The 27,674-nt window shown below is 37.0% G+C and overlaps 1 protein-coding gene across 4 annotated transcripts in view; it reads right to left on the bottom strand.

The window, feature by feature from the left end:
• Positions 1 to 2,975: 2,975 nt before the first annotated feature.
• Positions 2,976 to 27,674, bottom strand: part of PTPN21 (protein tyrosine phosphatase non-receptor type 21) — a 42,152-nt gene continuing 17,453 nt past the window's right edge. For 2 of the 4 annotated variants that reach the window (XM_068682996.1, XM_068682997.1), the window contains exons 5-20: positions 27,078 to 27,145; positions 26,537 to 26,607; positions 25,504 to 25,591; positions 25,179 to 25,267; positions 24,519 to 24,606; positions 23,714 to 23,793; positions 22,408 to 22,509; positions 21,768 to 21,828; positions 21,216 to 21,300; positions 18,052 to 19,517; positions 15,592 to 15,729; positions 13,009 to 13,230; positions 11,663 to 11,791; positions 11,117 to 11,351; positions 10,415 to 10,575; positions 2,976 to 9,583 (exon numbers count right to left, since the gene is read on the bottom strand). In XM_068682996.1, the coding sequence (XP_068539097.1) occupies positions 9,455 to 9,583; positions 10,415 to 10,575; positions 11,117 to 11,351; positions 11,663 to 11,791; positions 13,009 to 13,230; positions 15,592 to 15,729; positions 18,052 to 19,517; positions 21,216 to 21,300; positions 21,768 to 21,828; positions 22,408 to 22,509; positions 23,714 to 23,793; positions 24,519 to 24,606; positions 25,179 to 25,267; positions 25,504 to 25,591; positions 26,537 to 26,607; positions 27,078 to 27,145 (3,212 nt within the window). In that variant the 3' untranslated portion in view covers positions 2,976 to 9,454. The remainder of the gene's footprint in view (positions 9,584 to 10,414; positions 10,576 to 11,116; positions 11,352 to 11,662; positions 11,792 to 13,008; positions 13,231 to 15,591; positions 15,730 to 18,051; positions 19,518 to 21,215; positions 21,301 to 21,767; positions 21,829 to 22,407; positions 22,510 to 23,713; positions 23,794 to 24,518; positions 24,607 to 25,178; positions 25,268 to 25,503; positions 25,592 to 26,536; positions 26,608 to 27,077; positions 27,146 to 27,674) is intronic. The other 2 variants (XR_011096914.1, XM_068682998.1) reach the window with 2 other exon arrangements.

Raw genomic sequence — 27,674 nt, 5'->3', positions numbered from 1 at the left:
GTTTGTTTCTATATTTGATGAACAACTGTTTTCTTCCTCTTTCCTAATTACATTTTGATTTTGGCTGCTAATGCAGTGTTTCCCTTCTCCTTATGAAGAAGAAAACAGACGTCTCATTTTGGTCAGGGCGCTGCTACTTCTCTTTTTCAAACCAGAAGTAATCCCCAAAGAAATAACACTCAAATTTGCTCATTATTGTAGCTGGCCTACCTCTTCAAGAGAGCTTGAAAATAAAAATAAATAAAATAAAGGAAATAAAAATAACCTTGTATTTATAGTATGTCAGTGAAAGGATGGGTCTTCCTTAAACAGGTAAACTGAAGCAGTACAATTCCCTAAGATTTATAGTTTCAAATTAAATTGCCTCCCAAAATTCAGGGAGAGAAGTGAATATTTGGTGACTGATTGAACGTAAAGTGATGGAGACCTACAGCTCCTGGCTTTCCAGAGACAACCCATATTTTTGAAATACAGGGTTAGCACCAGCTACTTACAAAGACTCAGAGATGGTCAGCCGAGAGCAAATGAAATTATTTTTATATTGTTATGGTGCAGGAAACTCAGATAAATCCTGATAAATCTGTTATAATAATATCTTAAACATTATCAAACAAAAAACAAACTGTCTTCAACCTTCCTGAAGTTTTTTGCTAAAGGTTTTGACAATGGAAAGACATTTTCAGCTTCAGTCAGTCATGAATAGCATGGTATGTAGGCAGAAGACATCAGATACACATATGCACACACTGAAGTATGCAGTTCCCTCAAATCACTGATTATCAGCATTAACCAGGCTTGACAGGGGCTTTCTTCATAGGTACTTAACACCAGTGAAAATTCTTCATCTGCCTCTGGGTATGATAATTCCAGGTCTGTTCGTGGAAGGATTTGATGTCCTTCTAAATTTACGTAAGGCACATGATTGTCATTTTAGAAATGGCTAATAATAATAATATTAATAAACTGAACTAACAATCTTAAATTAAGAAACCTCATCTGCAAGCCCTCCAAATCTTTTCTGGTTATTTCATTTATTACAGCAGATACCTAAAATCCACAGAAAAAGCAAGGCAGTATTGGTTGGTATGTTGGGGATGGCAGATGTTTGGCTAAAACGTAGGTATCTGTCTGCAGGACTGTCACACAGATCTTCAGATCACTGCTATGAGGCTGTAAAAGCAAAAGGGGTTTTGTGATAAAATAGTCCCAGGGCCACCTATTTCCTACTTACTCTTGGTTTTTCTTTGAATTAACAAGGCTACTTCAAAGCAATTGCAGTAGTGACAGAACTAGCCTTTCACTATCACAACAAGCATTTCCCTAAGCACTACGTTCCCCCGAAACCACAGCACTGCCATCATGTACATGCAAGTGCTGACCACAGAAGGTTCACCTTGCCCAAGAGCCAAGAGAAATTACAGCAACACAGGGTACCTGCTTCATTCAGAGCTGATGAACATCCATCCTTCATCCAGGTCTCACTCACCTCCAACTCTCCTGCAACAGCTTCCCCTTTGGTACCTGCGTCAGTAACATCATACTTGTGAATTGTGAACCTCTGCCAGCAGTTCCCTGGCTGCTGGAGGTAAACTGGCAACAACTTTGTGGTGCTGTGCAACTTCTGTCTTCATGAAGAATCCAGCCTTCTGGGGATGATTGTGGCAATATTGGAAGAGAGAAAACACAAATTTATATGTTGTCATTGACAACTCAGGGAAAAGGAATGCGTTTAAAAAACAAACCAAAGCCATATCCTGTCACACACAAAACTTCCAGCTAGTACCTAGCACTGCTGAGTTTCACACAAACTGCACCTATCTACAGCCATGCTACATTTAAACAGCCCTAACAGCAGAATGAGAGCTACTTCAGCTCTCCTGAGTCTCACCTGGTTGAGGAACTTCTCCTATTAGCTCCCTGTAGTTCCTCTTGTACCAAGTCCTCGAGCTCCCACCCAAGAAACATGCCAGCTGCTTGTGCCAGACCCCAGAATTGCTATCAGCCAGCTCTGGCCACCACGAGGCTCCACTGGCAATTTTACAGTGGCTGGAAAATAACAGCTGCAGCCCAAAAGGTTAGAGTAATTTTAGGGTAAATTTTGGTTTCTAAGAGACCTTTCCCTCATATCCAAAACCAGTACAAATAATAGCTTTGATCAGAGTGTTTTTACCATATGCCTAGGACCCTGAGAAGTCACACTTTCCTCTTGATTTTGAATTCATGCCAAATAAGAGCATTTTGCACATGCTGAACATTGCACAGGACATTCCCCAGGACTTGGGAATTGATCAGACAAGTACACAGATGGTTGGTAAGTTATTATCTTACCTTTAGTAGGTTAATGCCATCAAATTGAGCATGCCTGGAAGACAAAGTTTTATTAACATACTAGTAGTTCCTGAAATAGGTAAGTAGGCAGCGTATTTGAAGTTTAGCAAAGACAATGGGTATACAATTGTCCGGTGTGCAATTGCAGCGTCCACTATACAATTCACCCATCATCTTGTGCCTTTTGTATCACCTCCCTTTTTGACTAAATACCAATAACAAAATGAAGAAAACTTCACTATTAAGTATTGTTAACAGCTCCAATTATACTTAGTATGCAGTAGATTATTTCTTTTCTCACCTACTTTTAGAATGAGTTTTTCAACTTCCGAAACATTTTTATCCTTCCTCTGCTTAAAGGTAAAAGAGAAATTAATGTTTAGTACTAAAAAAGTCCCTGAAAATGCAAAAATATCTAAAACGATGATGGGGTGTCAGTCACAAAACTTTCCTGCTGTAAAGATGAGAACCATTAGTATCTGACAGTGTAAGTTTTATCTTCATATTAAAACACAGGACAGCACTTGCAAAGCTTTGACAGAGGGATGACGTCTTTGTGCATGGAAGTTGAAGTCCCAGGCTAAGGCTGCACATAATATTAAAGTTCACTGATTTTTCTTTTAATAATGGAACAATAAAAACTCATAGTTGCTTCAAATATTTATTTTCATGGCAAAAATAGACTATTATATATTCATTTCACATATATTACATTCAGTAATACAAGCTTTTCTGTCTATGAAACACAATTTGTACATTGTTTTACAAACCAATTTCAGTTTTACAAGAATTAAAGCTGTTTTGATTATACATTTTTACAGTATTGGTGGCAAGACAGCAAAAATAGATGTGTTAACCACTAGCTTAGTACTAGAAAATAATACTTGAAAATTCATGTTGTTACTTTTAAATAAAGTTCCATTTAAATCCTTGCATATTGACTCAAACAAAAATGGAAGAAAACAGAGCCAGATCCTGTATTGCTCTGATAGCAAGGACTCAGTCCTACACAGCTGCTGAAAGGACTTCAAACACAACTTGCTTTAGGCAATAGAAGAGATTTCAGCAATGTGCAGGAGTGTACATACTGATCTGCAAGTTCAAGTTTCTAAAATTTCCACCTAAGTCTCTCCCCAGATCATCCATAAAGAGGACACAGGGATCTGGGGTATTTCAAAGCAACTTCAGGAAGTATCTTTGCAAAGAGACAGCATGTACACCTTGTCTGCCAGAATTATTCAGGATTAGCAATGTGACAGACTGGAGGATTTTACATGTTATTTTCCTATCAAGTTTCCTATCATTTTAAAAATGAACAGTGTTTGCGAAGTCTTTAAATACTTCAAAATCCCCTATTTTTTTTTTCTTAAATATTTCCATATGGAAAAACAGCATTTAAATTCCCTTTTTAAAGGTGAGGCGCCTTCTGAAACTGTGCTTGTAAAAGTAACAATTTGGTAGTATTGATTGCCACCTATCTGAAACAAAACAACATTACGGTGTCTACAGACTTGCTCTCTAACTTGCCACACGCTGGATCTGTTGTAAACTCTGTTAAATCTTTGCACTTTATTTCTGCCTTCGTTCCCCAGTTAGAGCTGAAGAATGGACTTCTAAAGAGCAAATACACTGGAGGTTATTCTTTACCACTAAATGCAGCATCATGTGGAAAACAGCAAAGAACAGAATCAAAGGTCATTTAGCAACTGTTTTTTGAAATGCTCATAGAAATTAAGATTTATTTTTTTTTTACAGTCCTTGTAGACCTTAAGGTAACGTATGTGATGCCAGCAAAACACACCAAGTTAGCTGGTCCCCAATAGGATCTTAATAAGAAATCTTTTTTACAGACATATTTGCAAAAGCTGTTGAAAGTTTAAGATATTTTCCCATATCCTAGCCACAGTATTAGAGATTCTCTGAAGTTTTCATATCAGTGTATGGCAAACGCTGCACTGCAACATATTTGTAAGCACATGTTAAAATTCCACATTTCAAGGATCTGATTCTCAACCCAACCTTAACCTGGTGTAATTCACACCTGCAGTAAACACCTAGCTGCATTCACAAAATTACTTAAGCTTCCAAACAGTCTAACGTGCATCCATTAGAAGTTATTGGTGCAAATTTGCATGTATGCTTATTCGCCCTGCAGTTTGCACATGGAAAACCAGAGACCACAGTTCGAAAATCTGACCTTTAATGAGTAAACAGAAACTGAGCTGACAGATTGCATTGCATCCATTTGGAAAAGAATATGTTTAAAAATAACACAGCTTCTGAAAAAATATTTGGAGTTTCAAAAATCACATTTTAAAAAGCCTGTAAAAATAACACCTATGACTACATGCTCACTTACCCTACTATGCCATGAAAAACATACCATATGAATCAAACCCTTCTAGCAGTTCTGCTGTGGATACAACATGTTCCAAATCCTCCTCCAAATGCCTTCAGTCATTCCTCAGATCCATGCTCTCTGGTTCCAACATTTTGTACTTTCAAAAGAGAATTTCTTCCAAGCTATCTCAGCTACTTTTCCTTTTAATGCTCTAGTTTCATGTATGCACATTCCTGCTGCATTCTTTCAGTTAATTCTTGTAATCTGTATTTAAATTTAAAGTAGACATGTGAATATTCATGCTTTAAAGGCTCAAACTTTCACTGGCAATAAGCATTTTTTAATTCCCACAGTATCAGGAAGAACTGAGGGAATTTTGTGTCTTGCAGGACTGAGCTCTGTCTTTGCATGAGTTTTAAATATTGGGAAAAAAAACAACTACCTAAAGCATAGAATTATTAGCAATTGAACTGTTGTTCCTTTTAAATTAGTAATTTGAGCTAACTATTGCAGTATAGTAATGAGTTCACTATTTTAATTCCAGGGTTTTAGTAACGCTACTGGTATTAAAACCGAGGTCCCATTACACAGCTAACTTGTATGATAAACAACCCTGCAGTTCCCGAGTTTGGTCCAAAGGCCATTGAAATCTATGAGCCACTCAACTTTAACAGCTGCTCCAACAAGAAAAATGTACCAGCAGCCTCTGGTAGCCTTAGTTATTGGATTTAAGAAGCTATTTTTGGAGAAAACTGCTCCAAATGTCATCCACTTAAAAAAAAAAAAAAAAGATAAAAAGATGCACAAGATTACAAGAGGAGCCAAAAAATACATACTTCCTCAAAATGCCAAGAATTTTTCCATTTTAACACTCATTTTACTCTTATTTATTATTAATTTACTTATATATATATATAAACATTAATTTAGAGCAACTTTTCATCATCCACAGAAGCTACAGGAATTCTGCCTTGCTCACCTGCTTTTAGTTACATTTATAAACCTAAACCATAGTGGCCTGCAGTTGTAGTTTTCACCATTCAGTTGTGCACAATGAGAGTAATGCTAAGGCATAAAAGTTGTGCTGCTCATGGAGACCACATTCCTACGTGCAGCAGAAAAAGGACAGCACTGTTCTGCGGGCTGCAGCAACACTATGCAGAACTCCAACATGCTGCTCCAATTCTGTCACAGGACGAGTGAGACGTGCTTCGCAGCCTACAGCAAAGCCTGCTAAGTCAGCATCACCTTCACAATCAACAGGGCTTTGAATTTTGTTTTTAGAGAAGAGCTGCGAGCCCAAGAATACAAAGATTCATTGGCCAAACAATCTCTCCTCATTGCAAACAAGGCAGAAATCAAATGTCAGAAGCCCTTACTACAATTCATAGCTTCTTCTCTTGACTCTTCATAGAATTTGATTCTAAAAAGCATTTTCCACCTAGCACACAAGACAGTCAACTCCGTCTCCTGGCAGTACTATAGCACCTGTATTTATCCCTGAGAACTTTGGCTTTCCTAGAGACCTACATCTTGCTCTTCATCATGTACCTCAGGAATAGCTTCACGCAACTTTTCCACTAAAAAAAGTCAAATCTCACGTGATAATTATCTGGTTTCTTACCCATCCAAACAGAAGCACGTTTGGCAAAATGGATAGGTGTATAGGGGAATTTTAAGCTTCTGACAGACAGATCCACATGCAGTTCAGGCTGTGACTAGGTTTGGGCAATGAATTTTCTTAGAAAGTCCAACACTTTACAGTGTATGCAGCGCAACTAGGTGTAAAAAGCATCCATTTCAAGGCTCAGAACAGCTAAAAACTGAATGTTCTTTTAGAAGTTATCTGAGAATCTAAACAATGCTTTTAAATTAATTTTGTTACAGGAGGTTGTGGAGTTTCATTTCTTTTGGTGTCTTCAGAAGAAAAACTGCTCATTTTTAAAGCTCACTTGGAGACATATGCTTATATATAAAAACAATCCTGCTATCTTCAGTAGGAAAATTCACACAAAGTCAAGTCTATTGATGCAGAAATGCACTGCTGATGGAAAGATCTGAAAGCTGAAGTGGAGGAGGTAGCAGTGTTATTGCTTAAAAATATCAAGACTGACTACCAGATTAGAGAGCACCTAGAGGTTGTCTCTAATTACCTCTTTAGAGGTTCACCACCTCTAAAAGAGAATTCAGTTCCTCTCAGCAAGACAAAAAAGGTAACCAAAAGAAAAGACTTACTCCCTCACCCACCTCAGAAGCCACCACAGAAGTTTGGAATTAAATTGCTTATTTTGATTGCTCTTTTTAATGCTTTATATCTGATATAACTTCCGAACTGATAAAAAGTGTCGCTTGAAGTTGTGGCCATATATAATTTCATAGAAAGCTGCAGGTATCGTGTTATGATCACAGTTCAAACTTCAGAAATGGTACCAGCTACATTCTAGAGTGTACCTTTCCACTCAAAAATATTTCTGAAGACTTAGGTGAACTGTGGTAAAAAAGAAAAGATAAAAAAAAGCAAACTGTTTTTAAACACAGGGCACAATACAAACATCTTTGTTTCTTTCACTGATACTTAACACAGATGCATCAAATTGGTTTGCTTGCAAGACTATATATAAGAATCAGTCTTCAGTAGCTGGTGTCCTCTGGAATAAGGCAGTGTTCCTTCCAGTTTTACATCTGGTAGTTAATACTTGCTAGGCACTTCATAGTTACAGAAAGAATATTTTCCCCCATCTAAAATATTCAATCTTACTGCTACTGAAAGTAGAACAATTTGGACTGTCCAAAAGACGACCAAATGCACTAGCTGAATGCTACAGTGTATTTTAAACCAGAACATTTCTATAGAACAACATATTAGCACAAAGTCATTTGAACCTTGCGCTTATTTATATACAAGTAGCTTATTACAAAGGAAATTGAGGCAACCTATTTATGACTATTTTAATTATTGCTTTGAGAGGACAATCATTGTTTTGAAGAGGGGGGTGTGGTGGGGTAATTATTCATAATAGTTTCCAAACCCTTGAGGCAGGTCAGAGAAAAATAACATCATTTTACCAGTGAAAAAAGTCACTTTCAGTCTCATTTCATTTCGTTAAGCAGGTATCATGAGAAATAAATATTTAAACACACCTGCAGACTGGTCTGCTACAAGTTTTTTTGGAATTGTAGCAGATATCTAAGAACAAATAGCTCACTTTTGTATAGGGATTTTCAACTCAGCATCTCAAAACACTTGAAAAGGCAGGTAAAACCACACTGTCCCTGTTTTAAAAACACAGACAAAAGAGTATTCAGGGATACCGTCATTAGACCAGACCCGCACTATAGTCAGGGACAATATAACTAGCAGAGGCAGGACATCTTCAGATCCACACCACAGGCACTGACTGCCAGCTGTACAGTTACCAAAATACCCGCATCTCCAGTGTTACCTCAAAGAGTTCTTACATTCTGCAGGCATTCTCAAACAGCTCCTGTGAACATTCTTCATTGCAACACTGCCCACCACTAGCAAAACCTGTTCTAGCACTAACAAAATAATCTGAAGGATTCTACAGAAACTTCCAGTGCTTTAAAGGCTCTCCTGACCGGGAACATGAACATTTTGAATGGTCATCTTTGCACTGTGCAAACCAGCAATCACAGCTGCCACGCATCCTCCATTATGTGTTACAGGATCATTCCCACTGCGCCACTATGCACCTTCTTACTCCAATTTTGGTTCTCTCACTTCATGAACTTTAAAGGCTCTTCCTAAAATAACAGGTTAGTAATGGCATATTACCATATGAAACAATACGTGATTATAGTTTCTATGTTTAACTACATAAATAACAGAGCAAAAAAAGTGCTTAAAACATTTGCATCCACTTTGATTTCAGCCAGTAAAATCAAACTGTCCTCTAAATATATGAATAATACTGAATATGTACTTTCTCTCATCCATTTCCTTCCAGGACATTTGTAGATAATTATAGTATTTTTCCCCTGCTTGTTGCCTACAATTCCATAGGTAAACTTGCTTCTACTCAAATGGAAATTCTCAACAGTTAACTTGATCGTTCACCTGTAAGTTCTATTACACAGCACTCTACAACTACCTATTACCCTAGTACTTTCCGCACAATTTTTCAGTTCAAGCATTGTCAATCCTCTCCTCTGAAAACAATATGTTGTTTAAAAAGTTGGTTTAAAAAAAATACAAAAATAACTGCCCTTAAAGCAACCACTTAAAGTATGTAAGAACTGCTAATTCCGCAAAGTAAACCAGAGGAAACCAAAAGTTCATTTTAAAAAATACAGGTGCTCTAAATATAAAACTGAAAGCAGAATGAAACTGTGTAAGACCTTGACATTCCCAAGGAGCAGGTTTCTCTCCCCATGTGCATCCACAGATTTTAGCTTTTGCACAGTTAATTACATTAAAAAAAAAAATAAAGTTAGTACAATTGTGCCATGTACTTCCATTCTGTAAGATATTTATTTTGCCCAATGTAACACCACTCTAAAAAAGTTTCCAAGTACTCCAGACCAGTACAAGTAAAATCATTCCCTAATATGGCTGCAGCTGAACATGGGAAGAATTTAGTCCAGCGAAGATCCTGCTTTGCAAGGACTGTTACATTGACTTGCATTTAACAGTCACATACCAGCCCTAAAAGGTAACTGTGTGATTCATCATACAAAGAAAAAAACAGTGAGAGCAGGTCTGCCTGGACAACTGTAATTTTCTTTCTGTAAACTCTTGCAGTGTCCCTTAGGAAGTGGGAGGGATTATATAAGTCTTGAGCTTTTGAGAAATTGAATGAGAACTCCATAGACAAAAGTGTACTGAGAAAGAGTCTGCACCATCATCATTCTCTGCTGCCTCAACATGTCCAGCACTCGTGGGATGTCCAGCATCTGGAGGAAGAGAACAAACGATTACAAGTAACTGGTAAGCAAGGAGACTCACTTGTCCTTTCTCAGCAGACGATTCAAGACAGTACCAGTGATATGGGGACTGAATCAGCTGCTCTAATTTCAGCTCTGATAATTCAGCTCATACCTACAGTATGGGTGTCATTACACTGCTGACCATGCCTACCTCAGCTTCCTCATCTGTGAAATATTTGCCTATCTCATGTGCTATGTGAGTCCTCACAAATCTAATAGCTGCAAAAGTCTGTTGCACTGTTAGGATAAGGAAACAATAGATGGAACAATCAATTTGTTGAGTTTCAGGCAGCACATAATGTTACCAATTGCTTTACAACTGCTCACTTCTAGCTAAAGGCTGATAGGACTAAGTTTTATTTTATTAAACTACCACTTTGTCCTCCACTGAGACTTGTACTACAAGTACTATTACACTAAGGAAGAAAAACATTTAATAACAAGCACAAGAGACTGACTACAAACATGTTCTTGAACATTAACTATTAAAACTAAGGCATGAAGTGGTAAAGCCAAGGCAACATCCTGAAACGTGCTCAGTAGCCCAGAGCATACCTTGTTCCACTCAGTGATTCAACATCCTAACTGAGCGTTCCAAGTGTATAAGTAGGCAACCATAGAAGATTATTAACTTCTGTTAAATTGCCAAGAGCACTTTCAACCATAATTGTAAGGGCTCTTCCAAAGACCACGTCTTGGGAAAGCTCAGATGAACAGCCATAAAATACTTATTAGGCAGATTATTTACTCTTCCACTACCTAACATTATTGAAAACATGAGGAAAAAAAGGAGATCACCTCATTGTGTTCCAAGCAGGCAATCATGATCTCTGACAGTATGACCACTCCTGTTCGTCCTACACCTGCACTGCAATGCACCAGCACAGGAGGATTAGAGTTCTTAGGATCTGCAGTGCTGTTTGTATGGCGCCGCACTGACTGGATCTCTTCCAAGTATGCTATTGAGTTGAACAACATAAGAATGACAAATTTAGGAAATAAAAATTCCATAAGCTGTGCTATTACACTGCACAACCACTGGAAAAGTAGTAATTTAACAAATGACATCCCACAGAAAAATTATACGTTATATACATCATAAGTCATAACCCAACCAGAGCAATACAGATATACAAAAATCATCCAACTTTTCTATGGATTCCCTTGTTTCCCCACCTCCCACCAAAACCAGCTTGTGGCCATCTTGCTATTGCTGGCACATATTCAAATGTGTGACATTTAGTATAATTATGTTTTAACTTAGATGAATTTTAGTAAATTATGTATTTCGCTTTAGATTGAAATAGTTACTTAAACAAACTGGCAGGTGTACTCCTATCAGAAACACAATTCAGCTAATCTTACTGGTGTAAAGACACCTTTTGCAGTAGAGTGCTTGGCATAGCTATCAAAAGCTAATTAATGTTTAGCAGACATATTAGGTGGTATAAAAACAACAACAACAACAACAACAACAACAAGCTATTAAATAAAACTTACAGAGAAATCCCTTTAAATCCTCTGGACAGCCATGCTCTGGCCAGTCAGTGTACTGCAAATGCCACACTGTTCTCTCCTGTCCCGTGAGAAGATGTTTGATCTTCAAACCCGTAGTTGCATAGCAGCCTGAATCAGTACGGAATCGTGTGGTAATCTTAAATCTTCCATATGTTACAGTGTTGTGCCTTGAGCCAAGACGTGGCCAATATCTGAAGCTTTTTTCTCTCCCACTTTCCTTAAAAGCAAAACAATTCCTTTACAATAAACATGAAAACACTCATACAACAAACGTTCCTTTAACTGTATTTCCCCTCTATTAAGTGCTACTGCAGTGCACTGGCTTTTCACTGAATAAACCAATTTTCCATAGGAAAGAGTTTGCAAATGTAGAGCTTTCTGCCAAGAAAAACAATACAGAGTGGCAAAGGGGTCACCAGAAAATTATCTTTAATCTATTTGTTGGAGGAAAGATCCTTTTACTCTAATGGATCAGAACAAAATCATTGCATAACTTTCAGGAATAGACCTGACTGGGTCTGTACTCACTTCCTCTGCTGTCACCATAGCTATGATGGCAATTCCTTGTTCCCAGATCATCTGCCAGAAATCCTGACATGTATTCTGCAAAGGGCCCTGTGTAGCAATGTAATCCCACTCCATGCCACCAACCGAAATCTGTAAAAAGAGATAAATTTGATTACTAATTATGTAAAACCCTTTCCCAGTTCCTACGTCAGCCATTTCAAGATGCACAAACTGAAACAAACAGAAACATTGCAGAAGTAGGACACTGTGATTTATACCTTCCTCCAATTTTTTACCTGCACCTTGCCACATCAGATCAAGAGAAACAATGTTTAAAATTATGTAAGCACATAGATAAATAAATGTATTTTACATTATAAGCATAAATTATCTTTACTTATTTGTACATTATATTTCTTTTTTTGTGAATTCAAGGTATTCTGGCCAATTCAGGTTTAAAGAAGCTTTCATACCCTGATAAGGCAAATGCTTCTATGCGCACCAGAACAAGTCAGTATTAGTTGATGTTTCCTCAAAATGTTATTTAATTCAGAAAGGTCAGAAGAGTTACTCCAAATTTGGAAATGAGTTGAAATATAGAAACTATGGTACTACACCAGGGAAGAATCAGATTTAAAATAAGACAATAAAACAACTGCAACAACCACTCAAGTAATAAAAACTCTCTAAGTTGCACTTTAATAAGTAGATTGAAAATGAATGAACTGCCTGAAAGGTTCTTGAGGTCACCCTGCAAACTTTTTTTTCTGCAAACTGTTTTTTTAACAATTTAAAGAACTAAGTCTGGGGAAAAGGGTCATCCAAAAATTATGAAAAAGCGGAATTCCCTCTAGCACCATCTGTTTCCCCCTAACCATCAAAAAAAAAAAAAAAAAAAAAAAAACTTAAGCAGGGAGCCAGACTACTACCTGTTGCGGATCTAGCCGGAGAGTGCAGAAGAGGATGAAATAATTAGTATTGTCACTGCAGTTCTAAAACGTCATAATTGCAAAGGATCACAATTTATTTAAAAGTTACCTTCCTTCTTAACTATGGGAAGAATGGACATGCCTTCTGTTAGTACCAATCAGGAGAGAGATTGAAGAGATGGGAGAGAGACGATCAATAAAAAAGACCTCTCTAGTATAGAAATGAAAGCCAAAAGACCTCTCCAATAATTAATTAACCCTTTACTATTCTTCTAAGCAGCAGGGAAAAACAGGTTCCCTCTTTCCCCCTAGAAACCTCTGAAGAGGGAGGGAAGGATTCTTAGCCATCTGACAAAACCAAAATTAATATCCACGTCCATTTTTATTTACCATATAAACTGGGAAAAAAAAAAAAAGCTCCAACAGCCTTTCTCTCACCTTGATATGAGACGCATTGATGTAACCCGTGTTATTTTCTTTGGTTGGGACTAGTTCTACTCTGGTATCATCATAAGGAAGGACGTCCTGGAAGCGGTTTCTCTCAGCATTTTCAGGAAGCCGAGCTATTGAGCACTCACCATCTATAAGCCTTTTCTTCTGAATGCGCTCATATTCAGTAAACACCATCCCCTGCTCTAACCGTTGTTCCAGAACTTTACACTAAAAGACAGAACAAAGATAACTACATGAAGTCACATTCTGATACAAGTCTATTTTAACACAGAATTCACAAAGGACGGATATTAATAGTATAAAACAAAAACTACTTAGTTTCTATAAAGACAACCTAGCTGGAAAATAAATATTGGATCAAACCAGGTGGTTATGCTACAGCACAAACTGCCTCAAATACTTTTGAGCAAGACATACTCATTAATCATCCTGCTCAATATAGCACATTGGATTAAATCATTTGAAAAAACTCATTTAACCATATAGTCCAAGAAAAAAAATGAAGTCACATTTATTGTTTAGATGGAGGAAGAACTCCATAGATGTAAAACAAAATGTTTGCCTCATTCAATGAATTTATCATTCACCTCCAGTACTCCACATTTTCTTAGGCTGAAGATATTAAAAGTTGAAGACAGCAGTAAATCCTTCTTAGAACCTCCTGCTGCAGCTCAGATATAAAACAAGGATTTTTTTCTACTAGTACAATTCAATCTGTTTTATTTAATTAGCCCACCAAAAGATTTATTCTTTCAAAACCAAGTTCTTTCTAAATCATAAGACACTTCTGGAATTTCAACATCTCTTTGCCAACAATAATTAGAGGAAAAATATGTAAGATTTCAGCCAGAAAATTTCATCTATGTCACATGTCCCCAGCCTCTCTCAGCAACTGCTCTGCGGTATCAGATCAGAAAAGTATCCTGTATCAAATAACTCTGATGCCAAATGGTGCAGAGGAAGGTGTAAAATCTCCATCATATGCAATTTACACTTCAGTACATTAATTGTCCGAACTCCTTTAAATCTTTAGGCTAGGTTTCCTCATTTAAACTAATCGCAATATGAAGCTGAGCAATGAAAGAGGCATCGAAACAACTATAAAGTCTTCGTCTTCTAAAAATATCTGTAGTCTGGACTTTCTTTCATGTCACGTCTGATTTGTATTGCCTCTTCACAGCTTTAGGAATCACTCCCATTTCATGACATCTATTCTTCCTGTACATGACTGCCTGAAGCAAAGGTGTAGTGACTTCCATTCTCCTCATAACTTCAATTTACAGTTTCTGCTTTTCCCTTAGCACTTTGGGAAAAACTAGCTGAATAGTAACATGGCTGAATTAAATGAAGGTAAATCAAGGAAGAGATGATAGATACAAGCAAGAGGAAATAACTAACATAGGTACTAAATGTAGAAGAGTATTTGAATAACACAACGTTAACTTCTGTCCTCCCCTACCATCTTTAAGGAGTATATGTAGCTCAAAAAGCCGTTTCAACGTAGCTGAAGTTAACAGTCAAATCTCTCCCCTATAGACCTAAGTTCAAGCCTTCAAAACCCAAGACTGAATTTCTACTATGTAATTTGAAACTAATTTTCTTGGCCTGTTCCTTAAAACTGCAGCTGGTGAGAGCGTGACCATTCCCTTCAGGTTCTAATCTTGCTCCGTGACTGTCAGCAAATTGAGGTAGATGGAGGTCTGCAGCTGAGGATGCCCGACCATGCTCAGAACCAGATTCCAGAGAGACCACTGGCTGCAATATATATACAATAATCATCGCAGACCTCAGTGTCTCTAGTTGCTCCCCAGTTTGATGTGTGATGACAGCATTATTCTGAATAGCCCTTCACAGGCTGGATATTGACCATGTTTCACACTTTTCTGCACCCATTTATTGGTATATGAGGCAGGCTGAAGTATGCTTATTGACATTGGTTACCCTGACACAAGAAAATGAAGTCTTGTATTTCTCAAAGTATGATCCTGTTCTAGAACCTGATGTCCTCTCAGTGATCTGAGATCATTTAATGGATTTCAAATTTCAGCAGATCACACAAGTTCCATCTATACTTTCAGGAAGTCACCCAAGGAAAACATAAATGCAATCTGTGCAGGCTGTACCCTGGGAATGCAATATAACTGCACAATTTGTTGTAAAAACTGTATAAATAACTAGTCATTACAATCGAGTTCATGCTCACACTCATAATTTTAAGTTTAATCTGTTTTCATTCTGGGAAACAACCCAAAAATTAAAAGAGAAAACAGAAAGATTTGGCATAAAGACGTGTAAGTAGATGTTAGTTGGTCTGCTCTGTGTGCAAAGGGTGAACTCTAACTAGAATCACGGTCATCTTAAATCTTAAAGAAAAATCTGAGTTACACCCAATAATTCTAGCAATGACTTAGCAAGCAAAAGTTTGTCTGTTTTGTTTCTATTCTCACTATTTGAGTTACTCTGAATCTGAATCAGTTTGAAGTTGACATAAAGCAACATTCATATGCAATTCATTTTGAAAAATTACAAGTGTTAAAGAGAAATCAAGCATGAAAAACTTCACCATACCCTTTCATCATTTGTTGCTCTTGTTGATTCCTCTTTCCCCTCATCTGGTAGAGGCATTCTAGTCAAAGTTAGTCCATTCAGGGCAGCTAGCTTTAGAGGCCCTATTTTTTTTGCATCAGTTTTATTCTTTTTCATACCCTGCAAAAGAAAAGCTAGAACTTACAAATATTCTTAAACAACTGATGAAGTTATCAAGCAGAACCCAGATGAGTTCCATTTAGCAAAGGATACTTCTTTGACCCCTTCTGCAAACAGCTCTGACCCTTCTTTTGATAAGCACTGCAGTGAGAGATTAGGGTGGTGGGACTACATTCCTCCAAGGACACAACACAAGTCTGTCTTCATTCCACACAGGTTAATGAAACTGCATGAGAACGACAAATATTGTTCCCTACAAAGCTCACAACTGAGGGTGTGAGGCAGCTACTCTGGATAAGTAACATTCTTAGACAGAACTAGAATCACTATCCAACCAATAAATACACTAATGGTTCTTTACTCGACTACACAATTTGCAGACACTCTTCTTCCCTACGAGTGGGCATTAAAGTGAGACTACACCTTTAAGATATCTGGATATAATAGAATGTTTCACTACATTTACAACAAGTTGTACATACAAAACATGAACACAGGACTACAGGCAGATCTGAACCCTGAAGCAGACTATGAATCTAAACTACTGTAGTGACCACTCTTTATTTGAGAGAAATATAAATGGTAGATTTCTATGAAATAATAAATTCAGACGATTCTTTTAGAAAGCATAAGTGGGAAAAAAATATCATTCTTGCAGTTGCTCAGTTTGGTTGTTAAAAAAAAAAAAAAAAAAAGAAAAAAGAAAAACACAACACTGAATATATGGGTGAATATGCTGCCTGAACAGTGATAAATGCTTCTGAAAGCTGAATGGAGTAAGGAATACAAAGACAAAGCTAAGAGGATGAGACTGCATTTTAAAGTGAACACAAACAACACTAAGAGTTCATTGGAAAGCAAAATGCATAAAGAGTGGTAGGAGACACTTTTTTTTTAACCAGGTAATTCATCTTAATAGTGAATACAAAATGGCAATTTTCTATCCTGCAAGAGCACTCTTAAACATTACTGAAATAGAAAGTAATTTACTGAACAATTACAGTGAAAAAGTTTTAATATCAACTTTGTATCAAAAGATGAATATTTACATAGCTATCAGAAGGAAAACGCAGGGTATGATTGTTAGACTCAGTGTCTGAAAATACATCTTTTAGAGAAAAAAAATACAGAGTATATCTAAATGTGAATACAAGAAGCCATCACCTTTTTTTTCCCCTATATCCACATAACACAGGAGGAAGGAGATTTAAGAAAACATAAATACATTTTAAATGAATCAAAGCTGATGAATGTTAATTTCATAGTGTTTAGCTCCATATATATAAGAAGTCTGACACACACAAAAAATGAAAGTACAGTAACTATTTATATACATCATTTACGTTAGCATTTGAAGCATCAGCTCTGGCCTTTACTACAGCAGCACACATTGTATAGTAGGTCCACTGCAGTCCAATTTGTGCAGAAAACTATTTGACACTCTTAGGCAGGCAAAGTTAGCAACAATTAAATTTTGTAAAAGGCAAAATAATAATAAAAATGGTCTTTCTCTATTAGGGTGTGAAATATGAGAGGGTCTGCATAAAACTAAAGAAAGTGAGTAGTAAAGATTGAGTAAAATCATACAGTACCAAAGAAGCCTCGGGGTTCCTGCAAAGTAGGAATTATAGAAAAAGTGAAACTTGCAGTTGTCCAATGTATTTATTTTAATGTATTCATAAGGTTGTAGTAGAATAAAGGGGCACTGCAAGCAAGAAGTAACTTCAGTGAGATAAAACCAGCTTAAGGGCAAGGCAAAAGGGAAAGGATATGAAAAGAGGAAGGAATGAAGGAAAGAAAATAAGAGAATACCAGGGAAGAATTTACTGCCTAATGTATCAGATTACACTCTTAGGTCAGAATAAGAGGGTAAACGAATCAAAAATGTAAACACTGAACTACATCTGATTTTTCAGTTCTAATATTAGAAAGCTGGTAGCGGAATGGAAACAGTTGGTTTTGTTCCAGATAAGCATAGGTAGGGCAGAATTTGGGATCTAGAACTGACTTTAAAATAGCTAATTCTCCAGTTGCTAGATAGTTTAAGTGTCAGATTAAGGGAGGCTGCACAGTTGGATTTGTGTGGGAGGACTCTACCAAACAGAATTCAGACATGGCAGAGAAGGAGAAAGAGAAAAGATAACTAAACAAAGTTAATGAGAGAAAATAGAGAAATAAAGTAGCTTTAATTCACACATTTTAAAAGCATCTCTCAGGCTGATTAAAAAACAACAACAAAAACACTTAAACAAAAACCCCACACAACTCTGGTCACAGAACAATCTGAAACAACACAAACCAAGAGAAATAATATCCACTTACACCTAGTGGGGGAAGGCCTTCCACAATATTCTTCTTCCCAGATAAAAGATCAGACACAGGTCTCTTCTTTATCGAATCCTTCCTTACTCTGTATCTCCCTGACATTGTAAGGTCAGATTCTGACATAGATGGCATAAGCAGTCCTTCCCCTCTTCTCTGTACCTGGCTTTCTACTAATAAATGAACCGGGCTCATATCTTTTATTCTCTTTTCTGTCTCTGTAATATGTAATTTAGGCTCAAGAATATGCAAAGGGCCAGCAGATGAAGCAACAGAGCTATAGGGGTAGTTGAGTACGGGATCATGAGAATAACCACCCATTATGGATGAAAGTTGGGTTCTATCTTCAGGGAGAGGAGAGAGACTAGTACTAGCTTTGTTTTCTTCTTCAAATTCTTCTTCTTCTTCACTACTGTGAATCAGCATAGTGGCATCTGAAAGGGTTTTCTTATGATCACAGCTCACACCTTCATCTTGTTCATTTTCTTTTTGTTTGGTTCTCTCCATCAGAATGTTGGGCTGTGACCCTTCCGAGATAACTCTTGGAAGAGCCACATCTGCTGCAGATGCTGACATGGTCCTCTCTTTTATTCTTATTCCTTCAAAGCTGGGAGTCAAGCCTGCTATTTCAATACTGTTCCTTTTCTGCAGCTGAGCATGGCGTGCCGATGTTAGAGGTTCACTGACTTCCTGTAGAGAATGTGCCACAGGCAGGCTGTCTTCCTGAAATGTCTGGACAGAATGATGCACTCGCCTCGTGATAAGATCCGGGTTGCTGCTGCTAATGTAGATATGTCGGGAAAGGTCCGGAGTACTATTTGCAGGTCTTGGATATGGGTATGGGGGAGGAGGTCGATAGACTTGGGTCTTCATTATATTTGGTGCTGGATAATCCTGAGCCTGGAGCTGCACATTTGTCAGCTCAGGCACACTGACTGCCCCAACAACTGGGCGCTTTTCAGCAGGATAGGGGTAGGGGGACTGACTATGGAAACTGTAGTTCAGGTTAAATGGGTAATGGTTAGACTGAGGGGAAGTGAAGTGTGCATGTTCTCTTATTTCAGGTTGACTGTAAACCAAGGCATCGGGCCGGCTGTAGGCATACGTATTGCTGATGTTGAGATTTCTCATTGAATGACTCTGCCTATCTGTGTGTACCATTCCCCTTTTAAGCTGTCTCATCACAGTTTCATAGTCTGGCGTGGGCCGATAAGAAGGTGGTATTAGCGCGCTGTGTCTGTGTGATGGGACATAATCAGTCCTGAGGACATCGCTTCCAGTAATGCTTGGGTTAGAGGACATAGGGGATGGCTGCAAGTAATGCTGTGGATTATTCAGGGAGTTTGTGCTATGTGCACTATAGACACTACCATTGCGGATTCGACCACCGTAGTCATGAGGGGCTCTATCCAAGCTAGTCTGAGAGTGACAGTAGTATCCATTCTGATTGCTCACAAAGAGGTTATCTGAAAGTAAAGTTTAAGAACAAGCTTTATGTTCAAGACCTTGAACAACAAAGATATTCTCTATTAAGATGTAGCTAACTGAAGCTTGAGATTTTCAAAATCTCAGTGGTTCTTAACTATGTCTTGAATTGGGAAAAGAAAAAAGCAGAGTTTTTGGTGTTGTTGACACCTAAGGTATACACAACAGTATGACCTGGTATGTTCATTTAGATGATGCAAACTCCTACTGGGAAGCATTATCTCGGTTTACGAATGGCTTTCTTCAGTTTAGGATAGGAGTGTTAAGTTTAATTCTAAGTTAAACAAATCTATATCAAATTGTAAACCATTCTATTTGAAAGAAAGAACGGACATTTACACCAAGGTTTGTACTAACCTAATGGGATCAGCTTAAATTGCAAGAAAACAAACACACAAACAAAAACACAAACACCCCCTCTCCTCTTCAAAACACTCTCAGGTCATAAGTAGATATAGACCTTTAGTATTTATTAGCCCAAGACCTTTAAAAAATTCAATTTAACATTTCTGCAGAAAATTTGGACACAGTTTAAACAACAACTATGTATTGTTTGCACGTTAACATATACCCACTCTGGTGGGTAAAGAAAATGTTTTAATAGTTTATGCACAATATATATTTAATAGTTCAACAATTACTTCATTGGATGTACAATTTGCCAAGCTTCATAAAAGAACAATTAAGCCATTTTTTAGATGCCTCTCATGATCTAACACCAAGTTCATCATTGCACGCTTATGTTACTGAATTGCGTAACAACCAAAAATTCTTCTCTTTGTTAAAAATAACATTCAAAAGTAGCACGATATGAAGTGCGATAGCATTCACTGTGTCCAGCAATGATTCCAATGCCATATTGGAAATAATTCAGGTCCATTATGAATCTACATATCTGTACCTTTATGAATATTCATGCAACTATTTACATTGAAAATATGCTCATTCCCTTACCCATGAGTTATTATGAGTATTTTTTGATTTAGCTGACTTGTAGGACTGGAAGGTCCCAATCAAAACTGAGGACTCTTTGCAAAAGATCAGATTAACCTCTCTAGGGAAGCAGCTTTGTAAATTAGACATTATTTGTAACCATCAAAAAAGCAGAGAAAGCAGCCATGACTCCACACTGAAACTGCTTAGGAGTGTGCATTCCTTGATACTTTTTTTTCCTTTTTTCTTAAACAAAAGTTTACAGTTCTCAGCCTTTCAATTCCCAACCACTATGTAGTCTAGCAAACTCAGAGAGAAACTCAACTCATCCTACATCCTGTTTTTAAGCAACTATTAAGATCAATATTGACAAGGATCTCAGAATGCCATACCATACCAGCTTGGTACATAAACCAAAAAACCTGGTCAGTTAAATTCATGCAAGGGACCACAATCAACAGTTGCTCTATTTGCTGTCATAACTACTTTTTCTCATATCCCACTTTTCATGTCAGCCCACACGCAGACTAGCAGCAAGCACTTCAATGAGAGTTGCCATGCAAACCTAACCCATGGTCAGCCTGTAAATTTTGTCCATCTCTAGCTAAATAGCTAAAACTACAAATTACAGCATTCACCCTCTAAAGTGGTGGGCTTCATGAAATTTAAATCACAAGATCTGTCTGGTTTCCACCTTGTTTAAAATTATTCAAGAATTGGAAATTTTCAAATCTGCTACAAATTACCTTGGGAGGATGCATATGGTTCAGTATAATGACCGTTGTAATGCAACTGAGGTGGTGGAGGCATCATGTAAGCTTGAGGCTTGGGCTAAGAGAGAATTTTATTATTATTTAAAGAATTCATGATTTATTTTAAATATAGAATTCTTGAAATTTACATGCATGCACCGAAACAGAGTCTAAGACTTAAAACATTTCTCTAAATCTGCAAGTAAGTTTCTCCTGAGAGGCCACACACGAAATGTATTTGAAAAAAACACAAAACCAAACAACCCAAGATTATACCTTGCCATCTGAGATATAGGAGAGTCCCTAAGAGACAGAGCAGTCACACTAAAAATAGAAGTGTTTAAAATATTTTTTACTGTAATTATTTTAATTCCATTATTCAGATGTTTTATAGCAGCTTTTTATACAAGTCAGAAACAGTTATTCACACATTAGATACTCGTCTTTTTCACTGCTCATCTTACTTCACTGAAGGAAAGTAATGTCTGTTTCATAGTCAATTTAAATCACTATAAATGCAAATATGAAACTATTTGCTCTCCTTACCATGGACATCCTGGAAGAAGATCGCCTTCTAACAGGATTCACTGTAACGGGCTGGGTTTGCCTGCAGAAGAAATATTACGGTGAGAAATCATTCTTACAACACCAAGACTTATTTCAAACCTTGGGAAGTGCTTGCAAGGTCAGTTAAAATCACTCTACATTTCATAGAGCTTTGTTAAACAGTCCTTCCTACAGCCTGAAAAGGGAAGAGCTTGGTGCATAAACCACCATTGGTACTAGCAGAATCCTTTATATGAAGCATACAAAGAAGGTGGCCCTGAAGCTGTGCAACAGGGCCGAAGGGGATGGGTTCCAAATTTGAATCTCATAGAAAATCTCATACTAAAAGTTCCCTGTTCTACAAGACCATACATAAAGTTGTTTACAAGTGGTCCTTAATATTTGCAACATTAGAGGAACTAAAAAGCATGACTACAGTGCAATTTTTATGCTCTAGTTTAGCTAATGTTAATAACTTTTCATAATTTTTGTAGTGCCTCCATGATGGACTGTTCAGAAACCTTAAGCTCCTTCTTCCTCACCCTGTAATGCATCCTGCAGCAAGACAGAGGTCAAAAAAATGGCAGAGAACAAATGCAGGAACTGACAGATTTCAGAAAGAAATGATTTTTCAGCTCACCCTTTGGGAAGTGAAGGACGAGAAAGGATTGGAAAGCGTGGAAGGGAAAGAATGAGGGAAGATTTCTGAGAGCCCTCCTCAGGTGGAGAGTCCAGGGAATCTCTAAAGACAAGGTACATACAGATAAAGAAAAAAAAAAGCCTGAACTTAATACAGGTATGCATAAGACAGTTTTCAGCAGCAGGACCAGATGATAGGAAGTAACAGAACAGAGATTATCAGAAAGGGTTTTTTTGAGGACTTTTCCTATTAATAAAAACTTGTTGTGGTGAAAGCGTCAAAAGTAGAGAGTCATCCTAAAGATTGACATTCAATACAGAACTCTATGGAACTGACATTCAGAATGCAACGCACAAGTCCCACACATGCACTACTTCTACCAACACTTCTCAATCCTCTCAAAAGGTAGCCAAGCTTACAAGTTTAGAGATACAGAGGCTATTTTACTCAAAATTAATCTGCTTCTTCTAAGATGAGCTAGCATGAACCATGCTAGGGAGTCATCTGTTGTGGAAAATATTCCATTATCTTTCCAGTGGCCACAGAAAATTTTGCATCAGCACCTCTATAGATAGGTTGTTGGAGGTATATGTACAAAGAGGAGGAATGGTACATTTGGAAAACACTTTTTTCTTTTTATGTAATCTGTTCAGTGGATCTAATTCTCTATTTTTGGCTGAAGTAACTTAACTGAGGGAAATCTGTACCAGTGGAGAAGAGTAGCTCAAATTCCACCCCTTGATTTACAAGTTGGAGACCATCCCATTTAAATTTAATTTGATGAATTGTATTAAATTTACTTTGCACTAGTGCTACTTGAGCTATACAAATTCCATGGATATCCAAAGGACCACATACCTCTCAGCTGTCAATCCAGCACATTTCAGGAGTGCTTCACATACACTTCCCGCCCTTTTAAAGGCCTTCAGAGTGTCCTTTCAGAGCAGTTCACCCAAACACAGGTTAAACCCAATCCCAGTGATTCCAACAAACATTCTAGCACTAGTAGCTTCCAAGGCAACTAATGTCTGTCACTGCACTGAGATCCAGCAGCAGGGGCCAAACATTACTACTTTTGGTAAGATTTTCAGTGTTTAATATTGTCCTCCACTATGAACCACACTAAAGCGTAAGTTCAAGAAATTGGTAACAAAAAATTTCTCAAAAACAACTAGGGAAAAAATACAAGTCATTAATTAGTATAATCTAAAAAGGACAGTACGGACATTACAGAGATTATAATACACTTCACTTCCCCATGGAAGTTTCAAGGGCACCAAGAGTTCTGCTAAGGTATTCTACTTACAGGCTGCATTTATTTAGTCTGTAAAATTTGTGTCTAGCTACGCACATCCTCCACACATATTTTGCTGTTTCCATATCTTCCTGCAAAATAAATAAATAAATAAATAAAATGTGCACATTGGGCAAAATATGTATATCCATCACTTGCCCTCATAGAAGCCACTGAAATTTTTTAGATTTAATAAGTATTATCTGATTTTGTTTAAATTAACTTCATTGAAGTCATCAGATTTTCTCTAAAATCGTATGTTGCAGGCCTAAACATACACTTTAGCCTGACAATTTTATTAGATTTATGAAAGCTGAAATAAACCTTCTCTTGTAAATATCTACTATAGCACAAACACATTTTGTAGTATATACATACGGTGCCATCAGATACAACAGCTGCCTTCTTCACAAAGGCAAGTGCTAGATGCTAGATGAACATGATTCTGCAAAGCACATTGTGGCCCATTCCAGCATAGCTCTAAGAACATGCTCATCTTTAAATGCCACCGACCTCACATTTTAAGAAAACATGCTATACATTTGACTGGAATGGATAAAAATATTTATGAGCACGTGAACAAACCTTGTCAATGCACTCCACATAAAAGGTCAGATTTAATGCCTTCTCCTTTCTGAAGCACTTTCCCTTAGAAAGCTAACCAGAGGCTAGATTATTGCATTTGACTCATTAATATAATTCAAAGCTGCTAAAGATATACAAATAATTCATAGGACAAAAATTAGCAGTTAATTTGTGGCTTTATTTACTGATGTCTTAGTGAAAAAAAAAAAAATCAAAACAGAAATTCACTCACAGTTTGGAATTGAATTGTCTCTTCTTTGTTTGCCAGCTCTAATGCGAAAAAGGATTTGTTGTGAGACATGTTGGCAATGTCATGCCACCTGCAGACAAAAGGGACAGACCATGACTGGCAAACCCTGATTTTCAAACCATGCAAAATGCAACTGAATTACAGAAGCTGTCTCTACAGTTTAGCTGGCACAACATTAAGTAATAGACTAACTAAAACAATGTATGAATTCAAAATACTGACACAAATTTTATCATGTAACTCTTCTCTATTCATTTTATATATAATATTTGAAAGGAATTTGGATATTTTCCCAAGTGAATATTGTTAAGTAAACTGATGTGTACATCTTAGGACTTAAGACATTCTGCGTTCATAGTTGCTCCTTTTTGACTCAGTAAGTGTTTTGCAATGGATTGCGTATTACACACTCATCTCTTAGAATTACTCCAGTTTAAAGGGATTTATCTTACAGCCAATACATGGAAAAATTTCAGTGAAATTCAGTATTAATCGCACTATAAGGACTACAGGACTATGCCCAGGTTTATCAAATGAATAAGCACACATCATATCTAAGAAACATCCACGATAGTGAGGCACATACACAAAATGTTATTTATAAAATATTATAGATATATTTTAATAAAGAACAATACCAACCTAAATACAACAGGTGGCCGGCCATTTTTATGTTTCACAAAGATACCATCGAGACATGCTCCAATGAATATGTCACTTCCTTGGCTGTCCTGTAAGAAGTTGCAAAAAAATACACACAAACAGAAATAAAGTCTTTGAGAGAAAAGCTGCATGAGAATCAACTACTTCTACAATTTTTGAGGATAGGAAGCATGTGTGTTTTGTTTTGGTGGGGACGTGGAGGACAGGCTTATTGTTTGTTTATTTGCTTTTATTTTTGTCAGTAAGTAACCCTTTTTACATAGGGAAGAAAAGCAACTGAGACAAAAATCAGCACCCCATTTACCTTTGCAGGATAGGTCTCTTCACCATAGCCATCCATTCTCTCTACTTCTTGCATATATAACATTTCTGCATCAGGAGGAGTAAGGCCTCTATGAAAATGAAAACAATGATAACATGATCAGCTAGTTCAGTCAATAATCAAAAATCATGCTTGTTTTACTCTGAATGTCACTGTTAAAGCTTCAAAAACACCCTCAAAACACCCAGGCAACCATCTAGACAAACTGTTTCCATCTGTACCAATGGCTGATATACTTGTCTTAGCATTTTGATCTTAAAGAAGACGTTATCTCTACCTGAAAAATTGTGTAATTCATTCTTATGTCTCTCAATGCTTTTTCAGTCATAATTCTCTCTATTCCTTCACTTTCTCTTAATGTTATGCAGACTGTTTTTCCTTTGCTAAACCTTAACTGTTTAATGTGGGTGCCAAAACATTTCAGAGATAAATGGATTTCAAATTCTCAAACCTCTGTTTTAAAATAATGCCCCTCCCCCCCCCCCCAAAAAAAAAAACCAACAAAACAAAACAAAAACAAACAAAAAATTAGTATTACTAACATAGACACAAAAACTTTTCACTGATAAGTTGACAATTAGAACTTAACTTTCCTTTGTCTTGGACCACTGCATTTAGATGCCTTTTACTTAGACCATGCATTCTGGCATGGTGACTGTCTCTACACTTCTGTTGCTCAAAGTACCTGTCAACATTGTTCATCGAGAAACCTCCTTACTGGGGTCAGCAGCTTCATGTTGTAAAAAAGTTTCATAAACATTATACAGGCTAAGTCGCAAAATTTACTTCTATCCCATATTTTTAATTTTCAAGTATAATCTTCTTCATTTTAGCAGTTGTTTGTTCCATTCTCTTTTCACTTTCATTCAGCAAAAATTTGTATTTTAACAAAACTGTATCAGCGCAAAGCTCATTTAAAAGAGAGGTGAAATTAGTTCAACTGCCTTCTGAGATACCCAACTTACAGAGCAACCATGTTAAGAAATTAAGCAATAAAGAGTTTTAGAAATCTTACCTATATTTCTGATGTAGCAAGGCAACTTTTTGTGTCGCTTCTTCCAATATTTTTTCTTCTTGTAGCCAACCCTTAATATAAGATAGCATTTATAGGATGAACTACAAAATATTCTATGAAATAAAGAAACTGGAGCCATTTTAGACAGAGAAACCAACCCTTCATTCTAATTTTGGAGCTTAGATGCTGGATATTAACACAAACAATACCAAAAAGTATAAACTGTTTTGAAGTGGTTTTACTCACTTCCCTGTCTCTACCTCAATTTTCTTTTCAGTATAATATACAATAAAACTGACAAGATCTTGCAACATCTTTGCTTCTGTGCAATATACTTTATCACACCTCACTCCAGCCTCAGAGAAAACTTTTTCTGAATTTGACTGTCTTGGAAGCAGTAAACTAGATGGATCACAGCATCTTTAATAATGATTTGTATTTATCAATCTTGTATTTGTCTTCAGTACAAAGGAGGGCTCTTCATAACACAGTGTAATTGTGTTCAGTAATGCCAAAAAGAGAATTTAAAGAAAGTACTTACAACTGGAAACAAAGCAAATCTTTGAAGAAACTCCTGAGATTCATACTGATCATAGTCTCCAAAATCAGCTAGGAAAAAAAAAAGTCCTGGATTCAAACATTTGTAACAAAATAATTCAATACCCAAATAATTGCAGAAGGATTTCCAAGTAGCAAATCCCCACCCTATTGAACTATGATCTGAATGTAAAGCAATGGAATACACTAAGTATCTTTAAGTAACGTTTATGAAGAGGAAAAATAAAATCACACACAATCTTTTTACCAAAAAAATTGATGAGACTCCTTGTGGATATGAAAGGAGAAGAAATGATAGAACGAATACTGCTGCTTCAAGTTCCTTAGTTCCTTAGGTTTTTATTTGCTTGTTTTTTAAACGCAGAGCAGTTGAGGTTGGAAAGGGCCTCTGGAGACTACTCTCTCCCCCTGCTCAAGTAAGTCAGCTCCAGCAGACTGTCTTAGGGCCTTCTCCAGTCAGATTCTGAATACAGAAGATGAAGACTTCACAGCTTCTCTGGGCAACCTGTTCCCATGTCTCACCACTCTTACAGCAGAAAACATTATGTTTAGATGAAATTCCCTGCAGTTCAGTTTGTGC

Source organism: Anas acuta, chromosome 5, assembly GCF_963932015.1.
Source record: "Anas acuta chromosome 5, bAnaAcu1.1, whole genome shotgun sequence".
NCBI lineage: Eukaryota > Metazoa > Chordata > Aves > Anseriformes > Anatidae > Anas > Anas acuta.
Note: the sequence above shows the minus strand (reverse complement) of the source record. Positions and strands in the feature narration are given on the sequence as shown.